The sequence below is a fragment of the Ciconia boyciana genome, chromosome 1 (genome assembly GCF_034638445.1).
Source record: "Ciconia boyciana chromosome 1, ASM3463844v1, whole genome shotgun sequence".
In the NCBI taxonomy this organism is placed as follows: Eukaryota; Metazoa; Chordata; class Aves; order Ciconiiformes; family Ciconiidae; genus Ciconia; species Ciconia boyciana.
The window spans coordinates 122,042,912-122,059,241 of record NC_132934.1 but is presented as its reverse complement, the minus strand read 5'-3'; the positions used below and the strand labels follow the sequence as shown (position 1 = coordinate 122,059,241).

Here is a 16,330-nt window from a genome sequence, read left to right as displayed (position 1 = left end):
AGGAGGCATGAGAATCTGAGATATGCCCTGCTTACCCCTGGGTGAACCCCATTTATGTAGCATTTTTACTGCAGGAATACTTCCAAACATTGCACAGATGGAATTTCACATCTGACAAAAGAAACAGATAACGTTTATCGAGCAAAAAAACTTAATGCCGCCTGAGTTTGCATTTGCTTGCTCATGCGATTGTGCCTCTTCTTCGTTTTTAGTGTCAAAATTACTCTCCAGAGACTGGTTCTGAGAAATGCTATTGTTTTTTTAAAACCAGAGTAGATGACAGATGATGTGCTTTACCAACATCTATGGAAACACTCGACACCCTTTCAAAATACCGAAACATTTTTGTACTGAACAGTAAAGGTGCCAGGGAGCTCCCTACAAGCCTTGCTGCTGGGGGCTGCCAGGCGACCAACTCCTTAAGCCCCGGCAAAAGAGAAGCAGTGCCTTCAGCTCAGCAGAGCCGGCACGCTCCCACCTGCCGTACGGAGGAGCCCACGGCGGCAGAGGGACCACCGTCACGTCTAAGCCCTGAGATGGATGAAGAGGAACCGGCTGCTGTGGGGGACTTGGTGCAGATTTGGATTCTCTGAGGTCTTGTTCCTGAGGACAGGACTCTGGCAGTCGCAGTGGGTCTCCAGGGCAGTGGCAGAGGGGACCACGGGCAACGGAGGCGTGTGTGGTGGGACGGGACTGTGAGTATCGGCTCTCCCTTTAACTCCTTTCTGTGGTCACTCATACAGCAAAGGGGAGGGAAGGGAAAGGGTACCTTTGCTGTTCCTTTTGAAAGGAGAAACAAAAGGCGAGGCTGAGAGAAATGAAGATTTAGAGCAGGAAGAAGAGAGAGAGATATTTGAATTTTGCAAGTCGGAGTTTACTTGCTCTTGAGCCTCGCGGCTGCTTTCACTCTATTACAAAAAAGGCACTTGGTTTGCGGCCAAAGAATTGCTGACAATAAGAAGAAAAAGAAGACTTACAAAAACGCGGCGGCATTGTTTCTGTTTAAAAGCAGTGGGCTGTCAGCTCGACAGCGTGCGAGCTCTCCCTTTTAGCCAGAATACATTACTCCCACAGTTTCCCCTGTGCTGTGAACCGTGGTTAAGCAAACAAGGCAGGCTAATGGAAGTGAAAGTTTTAATTAACGTTTATCGCCATTTACGAACAACTTGGCAAAGGTGGCGGGGAGCTCGCAGCCCCCCAGCGATGCAGCAGCACACCCCATCGCACAACAGCCGGGCACCTGCCTGCCGTTCAGCTTGGTGGTAGGAAAATGCCCATCGCTAAACCCCCCAGCAGGCAATCTCCAAATAACTCGGCACGCCGTGCTTTCCAGCTCCCACTGCTTGGGTGAAAACCTCTCTGCAGGCAAAACTTTGTAAACACATCGCGACGCTACTCCGGGAGAGGAAGCCTGCACGGCTGCTAACCCAAGGATCCCCACACAGGCAGCAAGAGCTGGCAGCGCCCAGCCCTCCCCTGCTGCCAGCCTCCCCTTCCCCTTTAAATAAACATCCTTCTACAAAGCAGAAGCAATTCAAGATCCCCCCCCACCAAAAGAGATTTGAAGCCCGCAACGGCACTGAATGCAAACACGCATCTAACTCGCGTTACAGAAATAGGTCGTGCAGCAAACACAGCCCGCAGCCACTGCTGTGTCCGGAGACACTACTTTGTGAAAAACAGCAAAAGTACCTTTTGAATTCTTCCATCAATATCCAAATAAATACACTTGGGCCGGTAAGTTGAGGAGGCAGATCCCATCTTGTTACAATTGGGCTTTCACTGGACCTTTTTCCAGTGTCAAACAGAGCAGAAAATAAGGTTTATCCTACCAAGCCGAGCCACCACTGCCTGACAGTTTGGTGTCCCCGCTCTTCTGTATCCCACTGTACTCTCATTCTGGGAAGGTCCCTCCTCTAACATGCATGCATTTTGCTGTGCCTCTGTCTCTCTCTGCCACCTCCTTTTAGCTTCGCTTCCCTCCAAATCCAGCTGCCTTGGACAGGGAAAGACACAGGCTCCAGATGCCGTCTGCAAGTGCCCTCTCGATTCCCATAGCAACAACCCCTCTTGGCTTTAGGACTGAGAGCTGCTGGGCATCCGCATCGTAGCTCTGACCCTGGGGCTGGCGAGCTCCCGTTATGCACAAGACCAAGTGGCACTTATCCCGGGGGGGCTGGGGGGGAACCTCCTTCGTCAGGGTGCTGAGAGATGTCATTTGTTTTTGTGGTGAAATAGGACCGGAATTATTAATTAGCGCCGACCCTTCTGGTGAGCTGCCCGCAGCCTGCAAGCGGTGGGACAGGCTCCCAGCTGTGCCCTGCGCGGGGGGTGTCAGAAAGGCAGCCGGGGCTTGGACCGTCTCAGCCCAAACTCAGCAGCTTAATTTCCACACATCCCTCCTGCTATCATTACAAGGACAGAAAGAAAAAGCAGCAGCTTTTTTTTCCCTGTAAGCTCCAGAAGCACGAAGAAAGTGTAAAGCCCATGCTCTCACCCAACACCCTCCGTGCCACCCCCAGAGCGAAGGAATTTGTTATTTAAGGGAACGTGAAGTATCCTGGCAAAGGCATCTCCCATGGGAAGGCGCAGCCGAAAACCAGGAGGGAGCAAAGCATCCGACGGTCGATTCTCTGAACGGATGCCAAATGCCATCTGCTGTGTGTCTGTGCTGCGCTGCGGTGCCTGCGCCTGTGGGGAGCTGAAGCAGCGGCGGTGGTGGGTGACGCTTGGTCGCGGAGGGGAGAGAGCTTTGGAGGGGAGAGAGCTTTGGAGGGGAGAGAGCTTTGGAGGGGAGAGAGCTTTGGAGGGGAGAGAGCTTTGGAGGGGAGAGAGCTTTGGAGGGGAGAGAGCTTTGGAGACAGCAGTTCCTCCGCCCTTGCAGGGGAGAGGCTGTCTGATGGGCTGCAAGCATGCACAGCGGCTGCAAACAGCTCGTCCTGCAAGCATTAGTTCTCAGTGTTTTCTGAGGCTTCTGATGGAGGAGCCGCAAAAACATTTCCTGGCCTCTTCTGCGCTGCAGTCTGGGAGAGCTGGGCTTGTGGCAGCGGGGTCGGTGCTGCCTTCCCTGCCCACCCCCCAGGCCCTCGCTGCAACACGAGCGAGGCACAACTGACCTGCAGAGGAGGCCAACGTGGTCCTGCGGGCTGCGGCACCGCACGATGTGCAGCCTCGGCTGCCCCCTGCAACACGCAGGCAGGGCTCGTTCGCTGTGCAAAGGGGATCCATAGGAGCCGGCGGGGCTGAGCGGTTCCCGGAGCTGGTCCGGCAGCCAGAGACAGGCTGGCCTTTTGGACCGAAGCCAGCGATACTCCTAATGCCCTCAGAGCCAGCGGCAAGGTGACTCTTCTGGGAGGTGCAAGCCTTTGCTTCACATCCTTCGTCTGCCAGCTTGGAGCAAGTACTTGAAGCCTTCCAGGAGAGAGCCCTTGCCACTGTGGGCTATCCTGTAAGCTATCCCCTAGGCTATATTACAGTCTACCCCGCAAGCTGCCCTGGAAGCTACCCCCTAGGCTATCCTCTAGGCTATTTTGCAGTCTATCCCACAGGCTATCCTGGAGGCTAATGCCTAGGCTATCCCGATGGCTATCCCCATGGCTATTCTGAGGTGGGCGCAGCCTCTCCCACTGCAACAGCCTTTCCACATCAACCCCGCTGCTTCTGTACATCAGTCGGGACTTCTGTGACCGATCATTTCATACCCTGCCCTGCTAAGCATTGCCTTAACCCCCTTTTACCATGGTTCCCTCCTGAGTGACTTGATTGACCTTGACCTGAGGAAGATGGCCATGACGACAAAGATACAGCCATTTAGAAAGAGGCAGCAAGAGCACTCACACTGGCAGATGCACATGGGGTGTTTGGTCTTGTAGAGGAGGAGGCTGACATCTCCCCCCCGTGATGACCTGCTCCAAGAGTGGTGGGATGAGGTCACTGGTGCGTTGCAGGATTTGTTCGCACATCGTTGAGACATCTAATGATCAGAACCTCACACCAGTGAGCATCCACCTTTTGATTTCTATTTAAAAAAGCGACTAGCTTCTCCAGCCAGCAAAAAGACAGGCTCTGAAATCCAGGTGATGATCCTGTTCCTGCCTCTCCATCCTCCTGGTCATATCTATTGTCCCTGTGTATTTAAATTGTGTTTCTTAAGCTCCAGCACATATCCCACCCCCCTCCTTAATTACATTAATACTTGTTGGAAAAATCGCTTTGCTGTAAAATTGCTGACTACTGCACTTTTCAAGAACTTTTCATGTAGAAGTGAATCTACAAAAGCTGAGCTCCCACAAATTATGGTAAAAGCCTGATGCAATCTAAGGCACAGCTCAGGCCCATGCACACAAAAGACGGTGTTCATCAAAGAGGATGTGCAGCTCCGTGAGATTGCTGCCTTCCTTTAGCTGGTTTAACCCTCCCCAATCTCCTTATACGCTGTGCAACGCGGGGCAAAAATACCTTGGAAGAATTATCCTATCTTATCAAACCCTTCAGCAGTTCATCAGCTGGGACAAATCCTGGCAATACAGCACCAGACGATGTTTCTCCGACGTTTGCCTTACAGGAGCATTTTGACCAGCTACGGGCAGCACTAAGCTATTATCTCCCAGACCGCAGGCGGCACGTCAAGTGTTGCACAGCTCTGCCTGGCCTTCTCTGCTAAGTTGTTTACCGAGGCCAACACACACCACTTTGTACACAGAACCCTTAAAAGTAGATGTGGCTTTCAGAGGGCTGCAGGGCTTGAGCCTTTGGCCCGACGATCTGGCAGTGCCCCAGCCAGATGTCACTGACCCCGGCGGGTGCTCCCAACGAGTAAAAGAGGTGCCTCTGTCTCCCGGTCCCGGCGTCTGCTCCACGTATGCGGTTCAGAGGCAGCTTTATTAGGGTTTCCAAGGGGTAACTGTAGGATATTCAGATCACACACGGTTTGCACTTGGACTCACTGCTGTCAGGGCACAAAACATCCACACTGTCTTTACACTGGTCGAGATCCCCCCCTGCTGCAAACCCTGCTTAAAGGGTGAGTGTAAAGCTTTCGGGATGAAGAGGGCTGCCCCAGCCACTCTCCATGCAGGGCTGGCATGGGGTGGCACGGCACCATCCCCATCCACTCTGTCCCCCCTGCCCACGGCTGCAACTAACCAGAAGGGACCAAGGCGAGGGACAGCTCTGCCGCTGCCTCCGCTCGCCTTTCCCATGGACTGCCAGCCTGTGTGGCCTCTCTGAGGAGCTGCCCCTGTCAGACACCTCTTGAGGTGGCAACATCCTTTTGCAATAGTCTCCCCAAATCTGTCCTTTCTCCAAAGCATCCCCATCAATCACAGTCACCTATCTACAGCCATGGGACAGGGTTTCCAGGGCTCGCTTCACCAGTCCTGAAGTTGCTGTGCTCACATGGTGGCACCCACTGCAGACCATGACCCCCCAGCCTCTCTAAAACCTAGTTTTCCTGCAGCACTCAAGAAATTAAGTGCCCCTTGCAACCTGCTGTGAGCAGCTGCACATCCAAACTGGGGGAGTGCAGGGCGATAATCTTCAAAGGGATTGAGACGGGAAAAAAAAAGCCAGGTAAGTTAAACCTTTCAGTGAAAGATCTCCCGTTCACTTTTCCTCAGAGAAATGCATTTCCACGAGTCATTGCTGAGCCCTGTTTCCTCGCTCTCTGCCGCACTTTGGCTCTCCTTGTCCTCCGCGATGGAGCGAGACCCCTCGGTGCCCTGCCTGTGGTGCCTGCCCCTGCCCTGCGCCCTGCCGGGCAGGCTGCCTGGGGCTGGACTCCAAACAGCTCGCCCCGCCGGAAGGGCAGGGAGAGGTGCCGGTGGTCGAGGCTGGGGAGGGAAAACCTTGGGGTTTGTGCAAAGCACAGAAAGTGCCTTGGTGCCTATGGAGGGGGCTGATTAGAGCCTAAGGTTGTATTTGGAAATGCTTCCTGGGCCATTGGGACTGGGAAGGTGCAGCCTGGCCTGAGAAGGTGATGAGCAGCTGGAGCATGACTCAAGCCAAGTATTTTAAGGACGGTGATATATTTTGAACAAAGTTTGCCTAGAAGAAAAAGCAGAGAATAATAATTTTTAAAAATCAACTTTTTTCCTTACCTACTCCATATCCAAGCCTCTCAGCTGCTTCCCCTGCCCACTAATCCTTTCTCTTGCAGGTTCCCTCCTTCAGCTGTAGGTCTCTTGCACACGTCTGTCCGCACTTTCCCACGGGGCCTCATCTCACTGCTTTACCTCTCCACGCTGTTTCCCTCAAACCTACTGAAATGCCTGATTGCCCCTGGAGCTGGGAAGGTTTCCCTCCCTACTTTGCTCAGTCTTCTCTCCCTCCTTTCACCATCTTTGGTGTTTTGCCACTCTTGCTTCTAGATTTTTCTCCCCCACAAACCTCTGAGTCAGGGTTCAGTCTATACAGGAATTAACTTTCCATGGCAGTTATGCTGTTAATAACTAAACTGATGGCTATGCCAGCATAAGCTCCTCCATCACGCCTGTTGCAGAGCATGACTGACCTTTTCAGTCCAGCCCTCACTCCTTTCCATAAGCCTATGGAAAGCGTACGGCTTGCTGTATACGGAAATTTTAGCTCGCTTCTTTGCACATTTCTTTTATACACTGCCAGGTTTCCACAGGACCAGTCCTGGAAATGATCATATTTAATGCTAATTACAGAATGACTGATTATTAATACCAGGACCTCTGTATGATTTGTCTATACGGGCCCTGAAAGCCCGTGTTTGGCCCTTCACCATGCAGCAGCACAGCTCTCCACCTCACTTTTGGCTCCAGCCCCATTTCTGGGTCTGTCGCTCACCCCAGCCCCATCCCTGATCCATGTGGTGCAGCCGTAATCGTGCGCATCCTGGTTTCCATGGCAAAGCCCCAGGAACATGGGCTGGAAGGCAGCTGCAGCATCGCTTGACGTGGCTGGTCCAGGGCAGCAGGGTGCAGCTATACAGCCCCGTGGGCTGGAGGTGTAGCATTACTCACTTGGGAAGCAGCCTTGCTCTTTATTCCAACAATGCTGGCCACCTCGGTGATAATACTGCCTTTATTCTGTTTACAATTGTTGTTAAAATTCTGGTAACAGTAGTTCTCTCTTGTGTCTCAACACTCACACATGCCAGTTAGTAGGCTCAAATCTTGGAAAAGTAAGAAAAGCAAACCCTGTTAACTCACAAATACTTGTCCATGTGTGCAGTACTGGCTTGGAGAAGGAGAAGAGCAGTCTCGAGCCACAGGCAATCCTTCCACTTCATGAAAGCATGTGTCCATTACAGCATCTGGCATTTCTTGACTTTCCTCTTTTGTCTGCTGAGGAAAAAAACCTTCTTTTTCCAGCTCTACGTTAGCAATTTTTTAGTAATCTGTTTTCTAAAGCACTTGCAATATCTGGCAGCTCCCCAGGTTGATTTCCTGAAGGTCTCCCCGCAGTGTAAACCCATTGCCTTTCCCTGCTCCCTGCTGGGTGTGGAGGAAGCTCAGCCTCCACAAGCGTTTCTTTTCATTGCGGCGCCAGCATCAGGCCCTTGACACAGGCTCTGCAACGCAGTGGCACAGATAACCGTAGGTCCTGGTTTTGCTAAGAGCACTTTGCATCTCCTCCCCAGGCAACCCCTCTCCTGGCTCCCTTCTCCCTGCCAGGAGCGAGCAGGACCTCAGGCATCCCCACGCCCCGGTCCCGAGTGCTGCCAGCTGCCTACAGAGAGACTTGGCTGCACCCTCTTCCGTTGCAGCAAGCCTGCAACCTCGCAGCTTGATTTACAGCCTCCCTTCCCTCTCCGCTTTCCATTTTCCACCTCTTCCCTTCATTTCTCACTCCCTTCCCATCTCTGTAATTCAGCTATCTGTTCCTAGCCCTTCATTTAAAGTGTTGATATGGAGCCAAGAGTACCTGAGCGCCTTGCAATCTTGCCCTAGGCACTGCTGTATGCAATATGAAGCATACAACACGTACGTAAACACAGACCCTAACTAGCTGCTAACGACACACTAGAGCTTCTGGGAAAGCCCAGCTGTAAAAGCTGTATTTTCATAAGGTCATGGAAGAAATTAGCAGACCCAGCTGGAACTTTCAAGAGCTGATAAGAAAAAAAATAAATGAAATTATTCATGTCTGGAGTCACCTGCTAGATCATTCAGAGGGATGATAGCCAAGAAGTGGAAAGTCAATTCCCTTTGCTGGACAAGGTTGGCTCATGCTCTTGGCAGGAAAGCCCGAGCGGGGCTGCAGCCCGTGCTCCCAAATGGGAGGGAAGCGATACATGGCTCCACTTGAAGAAAACCGCCTGGCATTTTATGTGGTGCAGGAAAGCGAAGTTCCTTCAGATGCCTGCTTTGGGAGACTGCCATCTGAGCAGCTCAGTGACTCACTGTAAATCAGCTGTTTCCATCTTTCTGGCAAACGGACCTCAGACACCCTAAAGTCTTGGCAACCTGAAGATTAACGAAGGGTTGCTAATACCGGTGCCAGCCTGGCATAACGTATTTCACGTGTTCACGAGATGCGGGGCCTGGGAGATGGGGGTGTCCATGCACTTTTGCGTCTGGGCTAAAGACCTGACACGGGCAGAGCAGGAGGCAATCATTGCATCCGTGACTCATCCCTGGGTGCCTCCTCGTCTGCGTGCTGACCATCACGCCCTCATTACAACACCGAGCCGCTGTCACATCAGCAGGAGCGGCTGTCAAATGTTGCCCTACTTGGGGTTGCTTTTCAGCAAGCTAGGTGCATTGGCAAAGTTCGGGCCCTGGGTGGGAGAGCGTACCTCAACTGCATCACACCTGCATCCCATAAAAATCGGAGCTAGCCATGTGAAGTCCTGGGGGGTCAGCATAAAGGGACTTTGCACAGTTCTCTGCAGTACATAAAAAATTAGACCTTCTATTTTAGCATGATTTTTAAAACACTGGCCTTCATAAATACCTAGATAAACATTTTTCTAGCTCAGCTATATAACATTTTTCTATAATGTACATATTTTCTCATATTTGTTCTGTTTGCACAGATCATTCAGTGATGTTTCCATGAATGGGCAGAAGCACATTTTCCCCATAAAAGAGATTAAAGAGTCTCAGCTTTTAGGGTGGGAGGCCAGAGCAGAGCCACAGACACTGCGTGAAAAGGATAACAAAAGCCTCAGGTAGCACTGAAAGTGCCTGCTCTGCTCCACCAGAATAGTGAAGGGTGCAAGAAATGGGGAAATTTTTTACTATCCTTGCAGTTTCCAAAACTATGTTGAGTTGAGTGACGCTTTTCCCTGGAGCGTTACCTGGACAATCACCCATCACCCATCTCTCTATTAGCATTATCACAGTTTCTAAAAATCATAGATCATGACCAAAGAAACTCAAAAGATTGGATGAGAAATCATTAGCGTCTGCTTCCAAATAACATATTTGTGGCTCTTCTTTTTACTTGTCTCCTATTTTCTGAACCTGACTGTTCATCCAGGTCATGTACGTGAGCTTTCCTCTACAACTTTGAAAGCCAGAAATTTTCACCAAGGAACAAAATTGAACTGAGATTTTCATGCAATAAAACGATTCAATTTCCCGAGGAAAACAGTAAATATCATAAATTAATTGTATGGTCAGGAGAAAGGGCAGCACTGAAGTATTACAGAAAATGAAATGGAAGTAACTTATAGGGGGAGGGAGTGCCTCACACAGAAACTAATTTCTTTTTTTTTTATATATATATTTTTCACTACCCTTTCTCCATCCTCCATTTGATTCTGCTCTGCACAGCCCAAGTTTTCACCACGGTGCTGGGTCTCAGCCCATACCTCCCTTCCCCTCCTGCACCCTCCCTTTCTAAGAGGTGGCCCCAGGCGAACCCTGAGACCAGTAACATTGGCTTTGAGATGTGAACATTAAAGTCCAAGATATTGCAAAAGGTAAAGAAAACAAGCTCAAGCCAGTGCTTCTCTTCCTAGCTCCTGCACGGGGAAGGACCCAACGTCACGGCGTTGAGGCTAGCTCTGCAGCACGTATTTAGCCTCAAAATTGAGGAGAACAGCTCAGAGACCATCACCAGGGACAACCCTTGCGGCTGTCCCCAAGGGCTCCCGGTGTGACAGCTGCTGGCTTTTAGTGGGAAGCTTCTTCCAGAAGGGCTTTGTTAGTGGCTGGATCCTCTCCTGTCACACTCCAACACAGCTGAAGCCATGTCTCCTTCCTATTCTTTCATCCTCCTCTTCCTCCTTTCTTCCTTCTTTTTCCTTCTTCTTTGAATGGATTTCACTGGATTCATGCAGATTTTTTTTAAAATCCTTATCCTCCCACCTTCAGCTGCTTCCACACAACCTGGGTACTGGATATGAAGGTTTTCCCCTCCTTGGATCTCTCCCTCTATCCACGTGTTTGATGAAAATGCACTGTTGGCTCTTAGCCACTGTCTAAAAGCTTCCCATAGGCAGCAAACAAGTTTTCAGACAAGAAACTGAGAAGATCAAGAACATACAGAAATAAACATACAGAAATAAACACACAGAAATAAAGTAAAAACCCAGCAGCCTTCCACTGAAAAGGGCACAACGTCGTGCCCAGCTCTTCTCTCCAACCCCACACCTTTTCCCTGCACTTTTATTCTTTTTTTCGGTTTCTTCTGCTGCTCTTCCATCATCATCTCCTCTGACCAGTGCTCTGCTCCCCACTATCTGTCCTAATGCCTTCACCTGCCATGGCTGAAGGGGCTCCACACTTTTCCCCCTGCCCCATTTCATCTGAGGGACGCAGTTTCCCTGCCATTTGCCACCCGGCTTCCCTGCCAGCAGTGCAACCAGCAGCGCAACCAGCAGCGCAACCAGCAGCGCAACCAGCTTTCCACCTTCCCTCTGCCCAAGGAACGGTGCCCACGAGCAGCAGAAAAGCCACAGAGCCAGAATCACTTACCAACAAAACAGGATTCCTGCAGAGATGCTGAGCCCTGCTTGCTTTGGAGCGCATGAGTGCTTGACCCTTGCGCTTGCTAGGGAGGAGGCCAAAGGCAACACATCACTTCCTCTTAATAAAATGGTGCTTTTGGTCTATTTGTCTTCTACACATCCCTCTCCCCTCCTTCAACCCAATCACACCACATTCACCAGAGTGAACGACTGAGACCAGACTTTTATTTGAAGAACTGCGCCTGTTGCTGAAGAGCTGCTGTTCAGAGGTGTGCCTGGTCCATGTGCACATCTGTGTGCACATACGCACAGAGTCTCTATAGAGTGAGTCTCTATAAATCTTTAAGGTATGGCATGCATTATGAACATCCCCCCCCACCACACACCCACCCCTGAGACGTGTGGTGGCTACCACGAGTTAAATATTGCTAGCGTGCTGTAGCATCATATTGCAATATGCAAAACATCACCATTACTAGCTGTTTCTGCATTGCTGAATATTATTTATAGGAATTTCCACAGAGTCCTCCATGAATGTATCCAAACCTCCTACAAAATTAAGACATCCCACCACTACCCGAGAGGAGCCGCGCGCTCTTCTTGCACCTTTGGAGTCCAGTTTCTCCCCAGTGCTGCTGCTGCTGCTCCTGCTCTCTGGGTACATCTGCTCCGTGTTTCTTTTGACGCGATCGCTTGAGACCCTGCCAGCTTCAGCAACCAGCTCTGCTTCGTATTCTAAAGGTGAGGAGGTTTAAGCTCGGCCGAGTCCTCCCGAGACACAAAATCCATCACCGTGGATCACTTTGTGAAAGCATCCTGCACTTGGCATCCTCCGGCCCTGGCATCCTCCGGCCCAGCCTCCCCCAGCCAGCGCAGCCCCCAGGGAGCATTAGCTGCCGCAGACAGCCTGGATACCTATATTTTTTGGCCTAGAAAATAAGACTAGCAGTTTATCACGAGGTGGTTTGTTGTTGTTCTCAGCAGAACACATTTACATGGACAATTTCAACTGTGCTTGAAAAACAGAAACAGCAAAAACAACTTGGAAGGCAGTGCCTGATGTTTGCAGGGGTGCATAAGGTGAAGGTACCAGAGCTGCTAATCATTAATTTTGACTGCTTTTATGGGCCTGGGAAGGCTGAAAAAACTGCATATAGGAACCAGTCTGCGCTTAGGAATAACGTTTCCTTTCTGATGACACACAGAAATGACATTTAGATGCTGCTTCAACAGATGCATTATTTTATTAGAGGATTTCAAGCAGGCAAATACAGGAGCTTTGTTTTCCCTGTTACTGTATGACTTGCATCATCTGTAACCTTTCTGCCAAGAGGTCTCACTTCAAATGACAGCAATGTGAAAATTGTTCTGAGAACTAGATGTGTTAGTTCTGCTTCAGCAGTTCAGGGGATTTAATCCATTCACCATTTCTAGGTGCTTTGCTGGAGAAGGATTTCATCCTCCTGAAAAAATTATTTGCTGAAGTCTGTCAGGCAAATCTCGTGATTTGCCTGACAGTGAAGCATATGGGAAGTTAGTCTGTCTAACGTAGCTCTAATACAGATATCAGTCCTGAAACACACATTCTCAGGCTTCTCTGCCTGCACCCCGGATTTGTCAGTCAGCCCAGTTCTGCCTTTCTGGGCTGGTGACCCCTATTTTGAGAACTGCCAGTGTAAAAATCAAGGAAACCAGAAGGTTTCTCTCTATTTCTCTCCGCTTTCAGCAACCGCACCATTTTGCAAGCAGACACGCGGACCAGCTGTGGTTGTGGATTCCCCTCGGCACCAAGCAAGCTGCAAATTTTCTTACTTCCAAGCCCCTAACACGGCCAAGAGGAAAGTAAAGAGCTGGCACCGAGCTGAACACACACATGCTTGGGGGGGGGGGGGGGGGTGTCACCCCAGCACAGGGGACCCTGCATGCCGTTTCAGCTCTTTCTTCCATTTGGGAGAGAGAATATGCTTTTAATACATTTTTGTGACCTCTTCCGTTCTTTGTTAATGTGTTTTCTTCCTTTCATGTAACTGGAAAGCTGTAGCCAGAGGAAAAGGGGGAGGAAGCTTTATAAAGACTTCTAACAGGGATGGCTAAATCGAATCCCATCGTTACACCGATGGGTATAAAACCAAACCTGCACATTCTGCCACAGAGTGACGCAATGTTCAGCTGTTTCCTACCAGCTGATCAGAGCGATTTAATAATAGATTCAGAACCTGCTGTACTTATTAAGCTGAAGTCTCACGTGGCCTGTGGCGAAATTGGGTGACTCAGACTCAAATACAATACTCCGTCCTCTGCAGCAGAAATAACATCACTGTGTTTGGCAGAAGATTCAGAAGAAACCCACTCCTTCCAAAGGTTTTGCGTATACGTCACTCAGCTATGATGGGCTGCCTATACCGACTACCCTTCGTATCACAAAAATGAGAAGGTGAGAACTCAGGAGTTATCGATCGTTTTGTCGCTTCTCTTTTGAGCTAGACTCTCCATACCTATTGGGCAGTGAAATCCAGCCCTTTCAGCTTGTTCCCAATTCGTGCTGCAATTCATGTGCGTGTATATATATATATACACACACACAAACGCATCTGTATCCCTCTTGATTTAGCATATGAACTCAGGCTGCTGCTTTGAGTTCTGACCTCAATGCAAGGAGCTGCTGCTGGTTTCTGAATAACCTGAGAAATTCAGGCCACCTGTTAAGGATTTAGGTACCAGATAAACTAAAAAAACTTCAGTGCCCAAGACAGCAAGGACTTAAATAAAGTTTTTGGATTCTCCAAACGCTTGCTCCTGAGCTACACAAGCGAAAGGGTAACCAGTTCCTAGGAGTAAAGGCTGGAAGGGCTTACATCTTTGCTGCAGCCTGCGAGTACAATGGCCAAAGTACTCACAGTTGGGAAAGGTTAAACAACTTACCTCACCCCGCTCCGCCACAGTTCATCTATCCAGTACCACCTCGCCAAGGTTTCGCCTTCTGTGAATCTTTATGTGGAACAAACAAACAAAAAAACCAGTCATAGACAGCAGGCCACAAAAAGCCAATTTGCTAACAAATATGAAATCTGCACCCTGCGATACTGGGAGAAACCCTACAAATGCAAGGCCAGGTTTATGCAAGAAAGTGACCTGTAGGGGTGAGGAAAAATGAGAACTAAGTTTTAGCTCAAATTTTTCTGTTGTATTTTTAAAAACACACTATAAATATGATTAGAGCAGGAGAATCAGTTAGTATGACGGTAAACAAATGCAAATATCAGAGTAATTCAGGTTCCAAGATGTTTATTTTTGAAGCACTAACTCTAGCCCCAAGCCTAGATTCAAATAACTGCAGTAACCTGAAGATGATGGAAGTAATTCAAAGTGGGCTGCCCAGGGACAGGCCTGCACCTTGCCTGGAAAGGACATCCAAAATTTCAGCCCCACTCAGGTTCTCCACTAGCTGCTCATCCAGCCCCGCGTCCAACCTGCCACCACACGAGCAAAGGAGCACGCTGATGCCAAAAAGTGAAAAATCAACTGAACGCTACTGGATGCGAGTCCTGCGATGGCTCCACGGGGACCTGCAGAAGCCCTCGGTCACCACAGCACTGAGACGGGACATCACCCCAACCCTCACAGGCATTTCTTACAAGCACAGCAACCAACCGCTTCCTGGAGAGAAAAACGTAAAAATAAAAATTACAGATGCGAGCACAAAAATGCCAAACTTCACACGAACCCTCTGGCAACTGAAAAATCAGAAGGTTGTTCAGGCCAAAGCCTCTATTTAGCTTACAGGTTTTGTATGCCTAAATAACACGTGGGAAGGGACCCAGCAGCTGACGTTGCGTTAAGAGTTACTGGCGTGTAGGAGACCGAGGAGTGGCTGGGGGGGGTGGAACCTTCCCGTTGAGTCACGAGGTTCAGACAGGACCCCCCTGCTTTCTAAACTCCTTCTCAGAGAGGAGTCTAGGTGCGGCTTAGTCCAGTCTTAGTCTCAGACTTGGTTCTAAGGACTGTATATGCAGCCATTCATCAGAGTTAAGGCGACAGCGTTAATTTAAACACGCTGCACCCCCAGTCTAGTCGTGTTGCGTGAACGATCACGGCCACACTTAAAGAGTCTGCTCGTGTTCAATAACTGCCACGGCTAGATTAATAAAGAGTGCAGGTTATTAGAACAGATACATAGATTCTTTGGATTACCGGTGATAAATTTACTGTCTGCAAAGCATGTGCAAATACCAGGAGTATGAGTGACACTGCCAGCTATAAAGGCGTTAAAGATGATAAAGCAACTCTAGAGAGATTTCTAAGTTTCCGGGGAGGCACTTGGTATAACCAAGTGTTCGAATCTCACCCAAAGGCGTCCCGGTGCGGGGGAAGAGAGGCTCAGCCCGTCGACTGATCCCAGAGGTCAGAGTGGTACACGATGGTGTCTTCCCTAACATTCTCTTTCTCTTGAGCCATTTTATACTCTCTTTCACCTTTCGGGTGGAGCTTGAGTGACTCTAGTCATACATCTTTGTTTAGGATTGGTGTAAAGTTTTCTCGCTTCGCTTTTAAAGGTATAGGCTAGGAAAAATTCAAAGCGCAAGCTCAGTGAGGGGTGGTCGCACCTTAGAGGCGGGTCGCTTTTGGGATGGAGGTGCGTTTGGTGTTGTTATTAATGATGTTACAATGAGCAAAGTTCATCAAAGGACAGCATTTTGTCCGAAACATGACAGACTGTTGGCCCAGGATAGCAGATGTGCAGCTTACTGGTCACACACACCACCTTTGAGTTCCCATTTAATTGCAGAGCCTGGCCGCGGTATCTCCACACCGCTCCACCCTGCGAGCAGTACCTCCTTCGGGGCAGCACACCAAGCTCCCCTGGCGTCACCGACGTCTAAGGTTGCAGGCCTAGGGAACTTCCATGGAATGGCCTCGCACGTCAGCCGCATTCCACCCGCGAATCTTCTTCAATGCTGTACCTTACCTAAAAGTGTGAATATAAGTTTCATTTCTAAGTCACCCCCAGCAATTATCCCACAGCTGACCAGCTCCACGTGCAGCCATGGCAGCCCTCTACCCTCAGGATACGTCCCTCGGGGCTCCCAGGCCTCCCGAGGCCAGGCCTGGTGCCCACGGGAGGCAGACGGGGAGAGCGGCCCCCTTGCTCCCGCCCACAGACGCTGCTCAGGGTGCAGGACCTTTGCAGGGAGGTGGCTCTTCCCATCCCCCCCTTTTTTATCCCGACACCACATTTTCACCTCTCTTCCTCCCACTCATCTCAGTCTTTTGCGCTTTGCCTTCTTTGCATTTTTACTGTTACTCCATCCCACATTCGCATTTCTGTAGCACCCCAGTTACACCCTGCATTTTAATTATGTGTCATCACTCGACGTTCTCCTCTTTCATTTCCAAAACCGAACCACCTTTTTGTCTTTGCACTTCCTTTCTTGATCTGTAGCC

The 16,330-nt window shown here is 49.8% G+C and overlaps 1 protein-coding gene across 1 annotated transcript in view; it reads right to left on the bottom strand.

Annotated features, from left to right (window-relative positions):
- The window catches only part of PDE9A (phosphodiesterase 9A), a 49,548-nt gene extending 47,787 nt beyond the window's left edge, over positions 1–1,761 (bottom strand). Inside the window, exon 1 of the mRNA XM_072852271.1 lies at positions 1,693–1,761. Coding sequence (XP_072708372.1) covers positions 1,693–1,761 — 69 coding nt within the window. The remainder of the gene's footprint in view (positions 1–1,692) is intronic.
- Between the last annotated feature and the right edge of the window lie 14,569 nt (positions 1,762–16,330).